Raw genomic sequence first — 16827 nt, forward strand, 5'->3', positions numbered from 1 at the left:
CATAACCATACTGACTCAACAAACTGACTCTGACCTGGAAATTGTAAAACAGAGCTTCTTTTGTATAATTGTATTCATCATCCCAAAGATGACCCAGCATAGATATCAACTATGATAACATGATATAAACCACTTTTTTGAAAAACATTGTTAGAGAGAGACATAAGATAAGAATGTAAACTGTTTTTTATTGAAAGAACAAAAACAATAACTTAACATTGAACAGGTAACACAGTGTAGCAAAAAACAAAAGACAACTCAGTTTCACATGTGTTTCTACTTGGTAATAGTCTTGAGCTTATAAATATGGCAGCAGACATTATTATTCTTTTGTTCAATGTGAACAATTGTGTCCTTGTCGAAGATCAAGTCATGTCGGTAAGTCTGAAAACAAAAACGCAGATTCACCTCTGCTCTCTGACAAACAAATGCATTGCTCCTTACCTCATCCCATGTTTCCAACAAATTAACAGTCTTTAGTAACTTTCCACTCTGGTTGTCATGCAGCCGGACCCGAGCTTTCCCCTCCTCGTCTGTACTGTTGGTGACCACCACTGCCAAAAGGTCCAGCTCATCCTCATATATTACAGTACGAAAAGTCTGAAATGTTTTACAGAGAGGTAATATACTCATATGTATGTGTTTGAGCATGATGAAACTGCTACTATCGGGCAGACGGTTCAGATCCCACAAGGCCTAACCTAACCGAACAGACTGAGGGATATCTTCTTCCCCAAAGCTATCAACTTACAAAACTGTAGTCGTGAAACAGTTTTAAGTTGTTAAATGTTTTAACATTGTACTGTTTACCTTATTTAAACTTTGACTTAATTTCCATAATATTGTGCAAATGGAAGGTATTTTATTTGTCATGTTGACTTTGTTATAGTTTTAAGTGCAAAATCCTAGTTCTAAATGCAATATCCCATTTGTGTAGTTTTTATCTGAATATCTTATATTAGATGTGAATAATTCATATTTTTTAGTTTTTAAAGTGTATATTTGCCAACTAAAGTGCAACTGTTATTTCGTTGCAGCAATACAATGATAAAAAAGGTCATTCTGATTCGAGGTCTTATCAAAAAGGAACAATTCTGTTTGCACAACCAGCTACGTTAGACCCCCAGGATACGAAATTAATCCATTTGGAGGTTAGGATCCCAGAGTGTAATTGCAGTATAGCGAGGGATAAAACTATTGTACTATTGTAACCAGCTCAAAACCTCTGGTTCAAATGACAAAATGTACATAGAGCTTCTTGATTGATTATTCAATACAATTATTGATAAATACACATAAAGGACAAAATAAATTCCATTAACCTTTGTGTGTCACATGATTTAAACAGAATGAGTGGTGTGGCAATTGTATGCAGGGGGGGAAGAGATAGTGGATTAAAAATTAACCAAATTTTAAAACTTACATTTATAAGTTTCCTTTCTTTAATCCCCTACTAACATTTTATAAAAGTTCGAATAATGAAATAGTTACGGCCATGCAATTAAGCTAGGGCATTTCTTGATAGTTGCAAGCTTTGTTTCTATGGATGCAATGTTTTTGCTTCTCCCTTTGGCATTGCTTTAAGCCTTGGGACCAATAGCAGATAAAAACAGTCCAAAGTCTTTATGAAGCACACACGATTCTGAACTGAATGAATGGAAAGGCAATGTGGGAGGTAATCCAGCCAAACGCAGAATAAGATTTTCATGATGCAGTGACGCAATGAAACAGCACACTGCATATATGAAGTCTACCAGTCGCAGACAGGCATCTTAGAGATGTAACTCGTCATACACACAAACAAGAGTTTTTAAGCCCACAAAATAATTTGTAGTTGATGTCATATAGTAGGGTGATTGCTGTAAAGGGACGAAAAAAACCTTTCACTCTGTATAGTGAAAACATAAAGCGGGGATGCACTATCTACTGTATCCGCCTCTGAGGGACACTAATTAACGCATACCTTTAAAAAGAACAAAGGTTGTAGGTGTGCAATACTAACTACTATAGATGAGTCTTCTTAAAACCTAAACAAGGAGTTTGATGAGACAATAACATAGTATGATTTCTAGTGGGAAAAAAAAATACCACCAAAATAGGCATCGCTTGGAGCTATAAGTAATTGCATACCTCCTGATCAGGGTCATCATCAAGCTGTTGAAATCTTCGCTTCACTTTACGGCCTGATGAGGTGACAGTAACTTGCGAGGTAGACTGTATTGAGTACAAAAATGATAACGAAAAACAAAGTATTTGTAAGATCATAGGAAGTTAAGTGAATCCAAACAACACTAAACAAAACACTTACTGTGTTTTGCCGATTAATTGCTATGGAGAAATCTTCTACAACCTTTGATGGCAATCCGCTGTTCAATTCACCAATTATCTTAAGAATGCTGAGAATAAACCAAGAAACATGGCTTGAAAAAAAAAAACAATAAAAAAGGAAACAAATAATGAAAGCAGCCAAACACATTTGGCACATGGAAATTTTCCTGGATGCGTGCATGATTAATAATACATTTTTATTAACAAGCTTGTTTATATTTTTATGATAAATACACCCACAAAAAACCCCTAAGTGTCTTCTCACATTTGCCAAAAAGCATCTTGGTTATTCTCAATACTTTTGGAGAAACATTCTGTGGACTGATGTGTGAAAATCAGAACTTTTTGCAAGGTGTGCAGCCCATTACACCTGGCGTAAAAATGGCACAGCATTTGTCAAAAAGAACAGCAAATCATGGTGGTGGCAGTGTGATAGTCTGGGGTTCCGTTGCTGCCTCAGGACAACTTGCTGTGGCTGAGGGAATGATGAATACTGGTTATGACCAGAAGATCCTGAAGGTTCTGGAGTGGCCAAGTCAAAGTCTGAATTTAAATCCAATTAAGATGCTGTGGAGTGACCTTAAACGTGCAGTTCATGTTAGAAAACCCGCCAGTATAGCAGATTTAAAACAGTTTTGCATAGAAAAGTGAGCCAAAACTCTTCCACAGCATTGTGAAAGACTCAGTAACAATTATTGTAAAAGTTTAAATCCTGTTATCACTGCCAAAGGTGGCCAAACTCGCTATTCTGTTTAGGTGGCAATTACTTTTTCTAATGGGGCCAGATATGATTTTAGTTTTTTTGCCTTAATAAATGGAATCAACATTTCAAAACTGCATTTTGTATTTCCTTGGTTTGTCTTTGTGTGATATCAAAATTGATTTGATTATCTGAAGCCTTTGTAAGTGATTAATATAAAAAAACACAGAAATAAGGAAGGGGCTTATTCCTTTTCACAGCACTGTAACTTCTAGATGACATGCAGTTGTCAGCAAGGGGATTAGTCACTTGTGAGATTGTGCAAGTGTATTTATTGCTGAAAAAATGTTTCTTTTTACAACTCACTTAATGATGCTTGGCCCCGTATGAATGATTCTTCCAGAGTCATCAGGATGGAAGAAAACCGTGTCACTCTCTAGAGAGTAACAACTCATACTCTGTATTCCATTTACGGCCTAAATGGATTTTTAAAAGAAGAAGAGAAAAAAAGGCCTGAGCTTGGGTACATTAGAAGTGTACAGTGTAGATTAGGAAGGAAACTCTTCAAGAAATTCTTAGCAGAATGAGAGTTGCATTTAGAAGAGCTCTAAAACAAATGTCATAACAAATGTTCCCTAACCCCTCTAAAGTTAATATTTCCCTGGGTGGCGGCGACCACATTGACATTGGGTTTTGCACTAAAATACATTCAAGACACAGACGACCCCGATCACCAATTTAACATGATATAAGATAATGGTTTGTTTTGCATACCAGAGTGCGGTCTTTGAGTGAACGGAAGTGATAAGTCCCTTGGTGACATTTCTGCGGTGGCGTGTGAATATAATGCCAGGGAAAGCCTCCGATCTGCACGCCATTACTGGAGCAGGACGCCTCAAAAAGCACTGGAGGGCAATCTAAGGATGTTCAGCGTGAAAAGAAAAAACACAGTGATTAAAAAAGTTCATTTTGTGGCCAAGATTGTACATTAGGGCTCACCAATGAGGTGCCCATGAGTATCAGGTAGCCCCCCCTAAGAACACCTGAGTAGCCCATGGGCCAGTTCGGAAAATAGCTCACCAGTAATGGGTCATTGGAATGTTTAGGGAATTCTTATTTCAAATTGGCATGAAATGATCAGTGTTTTTAAATAAATGATCATTTTTTTCCAATTTTTTTTTTAATATCAGCCTATGTTTTATATATGTAAATATATCAGTGCCCTCACACGAGGCAGATGTTTTAGTGGTTGACTGAGCCTATTTGAACCCAAACAACAAATTGTTACAAGCCAGGAATAATGTAGTATAACATTGTAACAACGTAGTAATAACATAAGTTGTTTTTTTTTATATAAATGCATGTCAAACTGGTAGCCCTTTGTACTAATCAGTAAAGAAAAAAAGTAGCACTCAGCTTCAAAAAAGTTGGTGACTCCAGGTTTACATGAAGTCTTTCTTCACGAACTGTAATAAACAAACCTGTAATCTGGATGTTTACTGGAATGCCAAACGGAATGTCTCCCACTGTTTTCCCGTCAAGAAGTGAACTTGGCTTTCCAAGTGTTAGTTTCTCCACCAGGTACTACAGAAAAAAATGTATTTGGTGTTGGAAATCATGGTTGGACAATGAACAAATGAATGATTTCATGAAGCACAATAAATCATACACACCTTTTGCAAAATGTGCTCAAAGCTAAAAAGCCTCATTGCCCTTCTGCTATAAGATACAGCCAAAACACCCTGAGATAAATCAACATCAATTATCCCGTTCCCGAAAACCTACAAGATTTAAATGGTGATTCTTACATGTTATGTTATTATTATTATGTTTTAACAAACCTGTTTGTTGATTTCCATCATTCCCACAATTTCCAATGGGAAAATTTTGAATATGGCCAGATGGACCACTGTAGTCTGCGTGACGCCTGCCTGTAAATATAAAATAAATTCAGAGCGAATTAGTGAATTAGCTTGAGTTTGATTATTTTTTTCTATCTTAAACTTGCAAAAATACACCACAATACTACAAAACCCAACTACAAAAAAACAGACAAGAAGTTTATCTGCATCAAAAAGTCAAAATAGCCTATTGTAGTATTTCAAACACCTCGTTATGGTTACTCAATTTGTACCTGCTGTTCCAAGGGTGTTGTTTTGTTCTGAACAGATTTAACATAAAAAATCTCTTGAGAAACATCCCAGCTTAGGTACCTAAAAAACACAGCAATCATAAAATGAAGCACTGATGGCTAACAAGCAAAGGCTACTTTTTTTTCTATTTACCTGAAAGTGACTTTTGAGGAGAGAAAAACTTTCTCTAGCTCTTGCCCTGTTGAGTCTGATAAACGATATAACCAATTGTTGGCTGTTAAAAGCACGAGACTGGACTTGTGATCTGAAGGAGATGGTAGCGTTCTTTCCTGCGCAAAAAACAAAAACTGATTTATAATTTGAGTTAACCTTTAGTAACAGAGGTGATGACGGCATGTTTTAGCATCAACTCACAAGTGGGCTCTGGCAGAGCAAGGTATCTTCAAATTTATTCATTTTCGATCGCTTGGGCAAATCGTAGAGAATATGAGGCTCGGAATGAAAACTGAAGAGTTAATTGAACTGTTTAACTTTACTGTTTAGATTTCACAACTTTCTCAATTCGTACTCACCAGCTGTAGCACTTCAAGTAATTTTCCAGGTAAATTTTACCATTTTCATACAATATTGTGGTTTTAGACGTCTTGCTCCACACTTTAGAGAACCCCCTATTATCCTGAAACAGATTAAAATACATTAATACGAATAGAGAATGCTACCAAATATGAGCAATACTACACTGTGTTTTGTCTTACCCCTAAAAGGATGCATCTTAAGAATTTTGTATTGAGCCTTGCAAGAGTGCCACCATCGCTGATTCCTTGTCCTCTCCAGCTCAACACTTGAGCAGCGTTTATGTTCCTTTTTTTCCTCCAATAAAGTGCCATCATATGGTAGCATCTCTCTCAACCTTTCATGATTAGCTGGAAAGGGACAACAGCGACTAGCAATGGGATACCCAAACACAAAATATAGGTCATGTGCAGTGTATTTTACTGCAATTTTGCAGGTAGTCATTTTATCTTTTCTTAAAAGATAAAGTCAGTCCAACCAAAAATACTATATCAAATATTTTCATTTAGTACACACACCAATCAAAAGATCTGTTAATCATTTTAATCACTTGGCATTGGATATTATTTTTTACAATTTTGGCTTGGAAGAAATATTGTACGCAGCCCTGACCAAGTATGTAACATTTTTATTTAACCTGAATTGCGTTTCTTAGTATTAAATATTTAATCATGAATTATCAACGATACAGTATACACTAGTATCAGGCTACCCGCCATACGTTAAAATCCAGCGACAAGGAAACGATGTCATCTACGCATGCGTGAAAGTAACAGAGCAGTTAACTGCTACTCCACACTTCAGCCAAATACGGTGATTATAATGGGTTTATTATATCAGATTTGTGTCACTTTATTATATTGTCGAAATATTGACAGTTTGTTCACTATTATCGAATAGCTTTTGAAATATTTAAATGTATTCTGCTTTTAGTTATCGACGTTAGCTTAGGACAAATCATGCCCGACTCGTTCACGCGTGTTTGGTTCGTTTAAAATGCCTTTTATCGCATTTTTTGGGCCATACAATATTAAAAAAAGAGATATTTATAAGAAAACAAATGAAAAATACACTTGGTGGTATAAATTACTTACCGTCGCAGCGTTGTGGAAACGTTTACGGTCCCTTATTGACTTTGTTTTGGTAGCTGCTCTTCTTCTCTTACCGTCACAGGGCAATACCACATCACAAGTTTCACTACTGACACTAACTGGTAGAAAATGTAACTGCATGTATTCTATGGTATTCATAGATCAAAATAAAACTGAATGAATTAATTTTTTTGGGGCGAATTACAAAGAAATAAAAACAGCACCAACCACTAGTTAACAAAAGGGAACAAAAATATTTACAAAAAAAAGCTGAACCATACAATAAACATGTGTCCAAAGGGGATAGGCAGAATCCAAGGCTTTTAAATGCTCACTCCTGTTATTTTTTTTTTTCTTGCATGGAAGACATACTCAAAACCAAAACAAGAAAACAGGAACAGAAAAATAAGGAAAGTTACATTCAGAACGTAAAATAGTATACTAGTGTATGTATGATTATAATAACGTGTGAAATACTGAAAATGCTCATGATTACGATTCAAATAAATGTGTTTGTTTCATAGAAAAGAATACCATGTTGTGTTTTGTGGGCCATGACTATGGTAAATCTTTCTTTTTGGAATTTGTATATGTATTTCAACTAAAAAAATTCTGTGTTATTTTTCAGCATACATGTATACACTTCGGAGCATCAATTTCGCAATTTTGGAGAAAATTGTCAGCAGATTGTCTTCACGTTTAAAGAGCAGTGATAGAAGACCCTCAGCCCCACTGGGTTCAAGAATTCTGACCAACCCTGATGACATCTTTAGGCACAATATGTGGTCAGTGGTTTGTTGGTCTATTACAAGCCATCGTCTTAAGAATAGAAAGTAATGTATTGTGAAGGCAGACGGACATTACCGATGTCTCGCCGCTTGTTCTTTTCCTGGACCAGACCAAGTACTGGGCTTGCATCACTCAAAAAAAAAGTTGGAGAGAAGCAATGTGGTTGAGGACATTTATTGCAAAGTTTCAAAATAGAGACAAAATCAGGGTGCACTCAGGACCAGTTGATGAGTGGCATGCTAAGGATGAATGTTTCACCCCCTGTCTTATATGGGAAGGGGTGTGGATTTGCAAAATGGAACATGAAACTCTAACGGGCACTTCTTTGAGCTCGCATTACAAGGCAAAAAGAAAGGATAACTCCCTCTACAAGATTTAGTACCGCACATTCCTGAAACATCAAATATTGTATGATAAAATAACGGCGGAAGATCATTGCTGGGAAAGTACTGATAAGAGAGGATACAGGTAGTAAGCACTTCACTTGAATATGTGGATGAAGATGATGCCCATCTACAACAACGAAATGAACAATGCGATCATCAAATCAATGATGTGATGGTCAAACAAGAAACTCACTATAGCTGGAAAAGTCATTTTATGGTGACAACATTTGAGTATGTGTAACTGTAAGACTAACCTTAACATCCAGTTTTAATGTATGTGTGTTTACTCATGTTGATCTAATTGTTGTATGATGTTTAATGTTTAGGGATCATGTGCAGTGGACGGAGACAGACAAACATAATGCAAAGTTGAAAGCTGAGGAAAATTCCAAGTTGCATATTCCGTTAGACGAGCAAGGCAAGAAAGATTTTACTAAATGAAATGACTATCCATGAAATGTATTTTTAACAATGTAAAATATTCTTAAATACCTTATCCACAGGCAAATTCGATGAAGAAGCTTTCCTTTACTGGGACAAATTTTATGAGCAACATGAGGGTAAATTCTTCAAAGATCGCAAGTGGTTGCTTTTGGAATTTCCTGAGCTGCTTCCGTCAGATTCCAAAAGGAATGAGAGGTGCTTTAATGGAGAAGCTGTTACTCAACATCAGCAACATCAGAGTCCCACACACTTGGACTGTATCTTGAACCATCAGCGCCTTTGTCACGATGCAGAACTGGAAATGAATGAGCCCGCTACTCCAGTCTCTTATCCTGGACAACATGCTTCTTTTAGGATATTGGAGGTTTTGCAAGTTGTTATTTGTTTTATTTTAATTTTGAGCAAACTGGTTGAGTTGGTGGTTTGCGTACATATGTTTATAAGCCAACGACCAAAGAACGTAAAATCAAATCACTAATGGCCACTTTGCTTTTTATCATTTAACATTTGAAAAAAAATGATTTTATCGGAAATAAATGTTATTTAAAAAAATGGAAATACTAATAGTTTTGGACATTTTGGAATATTTACCCTAAAAATGGCCATTGACTGCCATATACATCATTGTTCATTTTTTGGGCTGGTAACAAGTAAGTTATACTGTGTACACACACTTACAACTTAGCTGTAAATGTTCAACTCATTTTTGGGCCAAATTGAGATTTTTGACTGAATTAGCTTCCCATAGAAAGTTGCTCAATCTGCACATTTGCTTAAGTAGATTAACAAAAACGAGTTAAGCAATTATGTAATTAGTGACATGCCAATGGGATAGAAACAAAATTTCCGTTTAGTTTTTTTTTTATTTCCCTCTAAAAAAAACGTATTGTTCGTGTTATGTTGCATTTTCTACAGCCCACAAAAAATGGTCAGTGAGGCACGAATAGCCCCTGGGCTGTAGTTTGGACACCAATGCATTAAAATAATGAATCTAATGAAAATGTTTTTCTTTATTATTAAATGTAAAGTATGCAGTTGTTATAATACACTGTATATCTTTGGCAGGTTGGCTGTGGTGTTGGCAACAGTGTATTTCCAATTCTTAATAATATCAAGTAAGTGTAACATCATAATAATCCTCATGATGAGATACTTCTATATAAATAGTTTTTGCTTTGAGGTTTTGTGTATTAAAAACATTGATCTCATTTTCTAGCTACTGTGAGAATGTTATTTCCGTGTGTTTTTAACATTTAGGTTTCTTTTGCAGAGAAAATGATGCCTTTTTGTACTGTTGTGACTTTTCTCCATGTGCCATTCAGCTTTTAAAGGTAAGGATAGAGTTGCATGTACATTTTGAAATCTGCAGTAGCTTTTTTCTAACGTCATCACAGTATTGGTTCTGTATATGCTCCAGCACAATATGACAACAAATATGCTGAACAGATATGAATAGTCTGCACTCTATTGTAAAGAAAGACATTTGGGATTGATTTTAAATGCAACTAATTCTATCATCGTTTCGCAGAGCCATCCGGAATATGACGAAACCGTGTGCCACGCGTTTGTGCATGATATTTGTGAGCAAGAAGGCTCTCTTCCCTTCCCTCCGCTGAGTCTGGATGTTATTCTAGCTGTTTTTGTGCTGTCCTCTATTCACCCAAAAAGGTATGTTAAGTAGGCTTAGCTTTATTATGGCATTTTTTTCTTCTATTACAAGCAGGTAATAATGTAATAGTAACATCGTAACAACATAGTAATAACATAACTTTGTTTGGAAATGCATATCAAACTGGAAGCCCATTATGCTAATCAGTATCAAAAGAATTAGCTCCCAAACTCAAAATTCATACATTCGACAGCGCTTGTTTTCAGCCTAACCAAATGTGAGAAGGCCGACATCCCGTGGCTGCCGATTGAGGTCAGCCATCTTTGTATCAGAAACAATGCACATGTGAGCCACACGCTTGTACGGTGTTTTGTATCAAAATGGTTCGAAGATGTGTCTGGGGTACTTGTAATGTAGATTGCTTAAGACTTGAGTTGCCTGTCAGAAAATGGGCTTGAACCTGAGTCTCGTATCGCATATGCTTGACGGGCTATTGCCTTTTTTATATAAAATCTTAGAAATGATCTGGCTCATTACTGCTATTCTATGTCAAATCAACCATCAAGATGAATACAGTATGTCACAAAAGTAAGTACACTACTCACATTTCAACAGATATTTCATCATAATGTTTAATTGAACAACACTTATGAAACATAGCTTTGAGTCTGTGAAAGCTTATATAATGGATTGTAAATTGCATTGTAAATTGATTTTTCCCCCTGAAAAAACTATAGTATAGCCATTGGTAGCTGAAGCCCTGGTAACAAAAGTGAGTACACCTTTAAGTAATAGTTCCTGAAGTTCAATATTTTGTGTGGCCACCATGATTTTGCAGAACCACTTTAATCCTTCTGGTCATAGATTTCACCAGGGTCTCATAAATAGTCACTGGAATGCTCTTCCACTCCTCTATGACAACATGACTGAGCTGGGGTATCTTGTACTTCTCCACTTTAAGCTTGAGGATGCCCCAAAGATTTTCTTTTGGATTTAGACCTGGAGACATGCTTAGCCAGTCCATGCCCTTTACCCTTAGCCCCTATAGAAAAGCTTTGGTCATTTTAGAAGTGTATTTGGGGTCATTGTCAGGCTGGAGCATTGCCCTGTGACCCAGTTTCTGGAGTGAGGGGATCATTCTCTGCTCCAGTATTTCACAGTACATCATTGAGTCCGTGTTCTCCTTAATGAAATCCAACTCCCCAATTCCAGTTGCACCCATACAAACCCAAACCATGACATTCCCAACACCATGCTTGACTTTAGGCACAAAACAAACATGTTTGTACTCCTCACCTGGTTGCCGCCCCACATGCTTCACACCATCTGAGCCAAATGAATTAATTTCTCTCTCATCAGACCAGAGGATATCTTTCCAGTACGCCATGGCCTTTATTTACATACTTCTTTTCATTGTTTCAAAGAGATGTTTCTACAGTGATGTTCTATTAAACATTATTATGAAATCTCTGCAGAAATGTGACATACTGTACAAATTTTTGTGACATACTGTACCTAAAAAGCCAACCCCCGTTTTATGCTTACATTTGCACAGTAACATGCTGGGAAAATCAGTTGGTCACAATTTCAACTAATTCCTTATAACACAGCAATTCTCAGCCTCATAGCATGGGTGTAGCTTCTCTCTGCTATGTTCATTTGGTGTATTACCATGAAAGAGACACGCCTTAAAAAATTCCAGAATGGGTTCATTCTGTCATAGGTTATGATCTTATAAAGTTATCTGCAAAGACAGCCTAAAGAAATCATTGCTCATTTTATGGCATTAGATGCGCCAAGAGTGAGGTGACATATCTAAAACTCATGAAGGTCTGTTAGAAGGTTAAGACAATTAAGTGTATATACCCTGCTTTACATTTGCATTAAGTCCGTCAAAGCTGACAAATCTGAATCTATTTCTGTGTGTAATTGGGACAGGGCTTCTGACTTTCTTATAGATTGCCAACATTTGGCATCCACCCTTACTAGGTTAGCGACTTTGTACACCTTTATGTCATGAATATATCTCTGCAATAAATAATTGAGACCCTTTTCAACACACACTTGAGATACATTTACATAATCTGGAAGACATGACACGGCTATGCTATAAGGAATGTTGACGAAAGAGTCGCTCGCTGTTGTTGTTTCGACCGGCATATATTTCTAGCTTGTGACACATGGATACCGTAACTATTGTGGGCGTGGCTTAGTGCGCTGTCAGATGTATGAATTGTTGGTGACCCCTGTGTTAACCTATACTAAATGAGGAATACTGTGTTTTTTCTGTCTACAATTGCTTTAATCATTGCATCTAAAGTGACAGTCAGTAACTGAGATTTCATCTACAGGTTGCAAGAAGTCATTATTAGACTATGCTCCTACCTGAAATTTGGAGGGGTTTTCCTTTTTCGTGATTATGGCAGATATGACTTCTCACAACTCCGATTTAAGAAGGGTGAGTGATTGATAGGTTCAACACAGAACAGTCTGCATTATATAATGTCTTTGTGAGGATGAAGTCTATTGAAAGGTTTAATTTTTTCATCATTAGGTCGGTGCATGTCAGACAATTTCTATGTGCGAGGAGATGGAACTTGCGTTTATTTTTTCACGAAAGGTATTTCAAGCAAAAACCTGTCAAATGCAGCATTCCTTTTAAAATGAATGTGCTGACTGTATTTCCTTTCCATAGATGAAGTCCACACTTTATTTTCTAATGCCGGATTGGAGGAAGTTCAGAATTTGGAAGATCGACGGATTCAAGTTAACAGAGGGAAAAAGATATCTATGCACCGGGTGTGGATGCAGAGCAAGTATAGGAAATTGCATCGACATTCGCCATGTTAACAGCCCATTGTACAAATTTTATTTCACTTCAACTTCTTTTTTGATTGGCAATCTGCCAATAACATGTAATTGTTTTTATTCAGTTACTTTTTGTTTTTTATTTTCTTATTAATAATTATTAAAAACACCTTTTTACGGTTGTTAGTGTGTCATTTTATGTGTGAAAAAATGTTCTATTCAGCATGTTTTATAACCCTTCTCTCATCCCTGCTATGTCCAAGAGCACAAAATTATGTGTTTTGCCAATTAAGTTTATATATATTTTTCGACGATTTTTTTTCAAGCAGTAGTTCTCAACCATTTTTGATGATGTACCCCCTTTGAACTATTTCTAGCCATGATCCCCTATTATTATTCAACATAAAAAATATTATTAAACTTTGTGGCTTATAGGGGTGTTCCTTTAAATTATTTAGTTTATAAAAAACTGCAGAAAATTATTATCGCTAATAACTCTGAAAATTGTCCAGTTCGTAAGAATTGCTAAATAGATCATTTTGCTCAACTGGAGAGGGATGGGCGCCACCAGGCTGTACTTGCCCAAGACACACCACAGAAAGTGGTGCCCCCTACCACCCTAGTGATTAAGGGACACAAAACAAAATAAAAATTATCATGCAATTCAGTTGAATTATTTTGTCGTAAAAAATGAAACTTTTTTTTCAACATAAGCAACATCTTTGACCGTATAAGACACGTTTTCTTATTCTAAAGATCATTGTTCTTATTTTGCTAGAAGAGGTTAATATATCGCATGAGTAGAAATGAATGCTAAAATGAGCATTAGTACGTGCGAACAGAAGAATAACTATTTAAGGATCAAATAGTCTTTATTTTCATCTATTATAACATCGGGTGCATTGTTTGCAACAAGACGAGATGTGCCACTCCAGGATAAATATATACCGATAATAAGAAACATACACGATAAACATAAAATAAAATGAGTAATAAGATGAATAGGTAATATTTACAAAGTAGTGGTTGTAGGCTGACCTAACTTGTATGTACATCAGAATATATGTAGTGCAAGGACATAGGCAGCAACATATTGTAGGTGCAAAATAAGAAAAAAATATATATATAATTTTTCCTTTTTATCGTCAAGATATGTATTTAACGTTGTGTGTGGTTGTAGGGTGGTGATGGATCTAGGAAGAAATTTAGTGGCATCAACACAAAATTTATAACACAATTAGGAGTTCTTTGTTGTGAATATTTGTTCTAAAAAAGAAATTATGAATGTAAACTATAAATGGTCTGCATTTATATAGCGCTTTTTAAGTCAATGAATCTCCCAAAGCGCTTTATAATGTGCTTCACACTTACCCAACTTGAAAATGAATCACTTTTTGAATATAACATTGATTTTTTTTGTACAGCGCGTATATTCACTGCCCTAAACAAGTGCACAAGACTGGAAAAATATTTTACCCATCCATATTTTTTTTAAATTAATATTTAACTTCTTGATTCCTATTTTTAGAATAAGAATAGTCTTTATTTTCATTGATAACAACGTAGTAAGCATTGTGTAAAATGAGATTTGAAGTGGCACTCCAATATAAACATGAAATAATGACTAAAACTAATAAAAAAATAATTAAGAAGAATGTCATGATGAATGGGCAAAAATATTTACACGGTAGTTCTTGGAAACAGCCCAAGTTGTACGTGCATCACAACAAAAGTAGTCCAATGACATTTAGCAGCAACATATTTTCAAAATAAACAGAGAAATATGCTATGAATATATATTTTTCTATACTAAGACAAAATACAGTACCGTGAAAAAGTAGTTGATTTCGGTGTTTTTTGCATATTTATTACTCAAAGGTTTACGATCATCAAACCAATGTTAATATCACTCAGAGACAACCCAAGAAAATAAAATGCAGTTTCAAAATGTTGATTCCATTTATTAAGGCACAAAACAAATAAAACCCATCTAACCCTATGTGAAAAAGTAATTGCTCCCTGAACCTAATAGCGAATAGGGCCACTTTTGGCAGCGATAACCAAAATCAAACGTTAACAGTGACAATTAACAAGTGACAGTAACAAGTCTTTCACAACACTGTGGAGGAATTTCAGCCTACTCATCTTTGCAAAACGATTTCAAACCTGCAATTCTGGAGTGTTCTCAAGCATGAACTTCCCGTACAGGGTCACACCAGAGCATTTAAATAGGATTTGAATCCGGACTTTGACTTGGCAACTCCAGAACCTTCGTTTTGTTTGGTTTCTGAGCCATTCAGAGGTAAACCTGCTGGTGTGTTTCTGATTGTTTTCCTGTTGCATAATCCAAGAGCGGCTGGATATTCTCTTTCAGGATCTTCTGGGTAATACCAGAATTCATTATTAGTGATGGCATCATGTTCTTTTTGTCAAGGGATGTGCTGTTTTTACACCAGATGTAATGGGCTGCACACATTCCAAGAGGTTAAATATTTGACTCATCAGTCCACAGAATGTTTCTCCAAAAGTCTTGAGGATAATCTAGATGCTGTTTGGAAAATGTGAGGCGACTCTTTGTGTTATTTTGTAACAGCAGTGGTTTTTGCCTGGGAACTCTCCTAGGCATGCCATTTTGGCCAGTGTCTTTCTCATAGTGGAGTCATGAAGATAAACTGAAGACAGCAAGGCTTGCAGTTAATTGGATGTTTTTCAAGTTTCCATTGTAAGCTCCTGGATAAGCTGTCGTCGCACTGTTGGAGTATGTTGTGGACTTCAGGAGAACACGCCTTTAGCACGCACTCCTGACCATCAAAGATGCTGTGGTCGAGAGGGTGAACACCACTAAGTTCCTGGGTGTGCATGTCACTGAGGACCTCTCCTGGACTTCAAATACTGTACCACATCACTGGCCAAGAAAGCCAATCAGCGCCTCTATTCCCCCCGGAAACTGAGGAGAGCCAGAGCACCGGCCCCTATCATGCGCACCTTCTACAGAGGCACCATCGAGAGCATCCTGACCTTCCCCATCACCAGGTGGTATGGAGCCTGCTTGAGGTCCTGTAAAAAGACCCCCCCAGCGCACTGTGAGAGATGCGGAGAAGATCATCGGTGCCTCTATCCCCTCCCTTCAAGACCTGTACACCTCTTGCCTCACCAACAAAGCTCTTTGCATTGCTCTTTATGACTTATGTGTCCGCACTGTCTATATGTCGTACCGTCTTCTTGTGTATCTTAGTGTAGTATGTCCTAGAATAGTGTTTTTTTAATCTTCTAGACAGTTGGGTTTAGGAGTAACGTAATTTGAATTCTCAATATATGCTGCCAAATTGACAATACAGCTTATTCTGTCTTTGACTTTGATCTCTTTATTCCACTCCTGGGAATCTTGCCATTGTTCTGAGTTCTCTGACAGTAGTTCGCTGGAGCCCGACAGCCTTGGAAATGGCCTTGTGACCTCTGAATGGCTAAAATAAAGGTTCTGGAGTGGCCAAGTCATACTCCAGATTTAAATCCAATTCAGATGTGATGACCTGTGGTGTGACCTTAAACAAAGAGTTCATGCTTGAAAACCTTCTAAATTGGCAGCCTTGAAATAATTTTGCAAAAAAAGAGTTGGCGAGAATTCCTCCACAATGTTGTGAAAGCGTCATTACCCATTATCGTAAACGTTTGATTTCTGTTATTGTAGCCAAAGATGTCCCTAATCGCTATTAGATTCAAGGGGTAATTACTTTTTTACATTGGGCCAAATAGGTTTGGATTTTTTTTCGTTCCTTAATCACCATATCAAAATTGCATTTTGTATTTCCTTGGGTTGTCTCTGTGTACTATTGAAGTTGGTTTGATAATCTGAAAGCTTTGTGAAAGATAAGTATGCAAAAAGCAAATAATTCAGGGAAGGAGGCTGATATATTTTCACAGCACTGACTATATTAATTCACAGTCTTGTGCATTATTTTAGAGTATTGATAGCCATTTTTTTGCACAATTTTCCTGATACACTTGC

The 16827-nt window shown here is 36.6% G+C and overlaps 2 protein-coding genes across 5 annotated transcripts; one reads left to right on the forward strand and one right to left on the reverse strand.

The window, feature by feature from the left end:
• Nucleotides 1-168: 168 nt before the first annotated feature.
• Nucleotides 169-6908, reverse strand: dcaf17 (ddb1 and cul4 associated factor 17). Of its 4 annotated transcripts, none has more exons than XM_088353455.1 (15): nt 6789-6908; nt 5877-6044; nt 5694-5797; nt 5536-5626; nt 5314-5450; nt 5163-5241; nt 4870-4959; nt 4702-4770; nt 4510-4612; nt 3803-3945; nt 3395-3504; nt 2309-2396; nt 2131-2214; nt 445-600; nt 169-384 (listed from the first exon to the last, which is right to left on the reverse strand). In XM_088353455.1, exons 2-15 carry the CDS (start codon nt 6009-6011, stop codon nt 277-279), a joined length of 1497 nt encoding a protein of 498 aa, XP_088209581.1. In that variant the 5' UTR covers nt 6012-6044; nt 6789-6908; the 3' UTR covers nt 169-276. The 4 variants fall into 4 exon arrangements, with proteins under 4 accessions (XP_088209581.1, XP_088209579.1, XP_088209580.1 ...); XM_088353453.1 differs by having other exon boundaries at nt 4702-4809; XM_088353454.1 differs by having other exon boundaries at nt 4702-4809; nt 5877-6064; nt 6789-6852.
• mettl8 (methyltransferase 8, methylcytidine) lies at nt 6428-13003 on the forward strand. The gene is made up of 10 exons (XM_088353459.1): nt 6428-6507; nt 7414-7570; nt 8287-8378; nt 8464-8768; nt 9470-9519; nt 9675-9735; nt 9933-10072; nt 12365-12471; nt 12568-12633; nt 12709-13003. Exons 2-10 carry the CDS (start codon nt 7419-7421, stop codon nt 12861-12863), a joined length of 1128 nt encoding a protein of 375 aa, XP_088209585.1. The 5' UTR covers nt 6428-6507; nt 7414-7418; the 3' UTR covers nt 12864-13003.
• Nucleotides 13004-16827: the final 3824 nt, after the last annotated feature.

Source organism: Urocampus carinirostris, chromosome 14, assembly GCF_059441175.1.
Source record: "Urocampus carinirostris isolate Australia breed hairy pipefish chromosome 14, RoL_Ucar_1.0, whole genome shotgun sequence".
In the NCBI taxonomy this organism is placed as follows: domain Eukaryota; kingdom Metazoa; phylum Chordata; class Actinopteri; order Syngnathiformes; family Syngnathidae; genus Urocampus; species Urocampus carinirostris.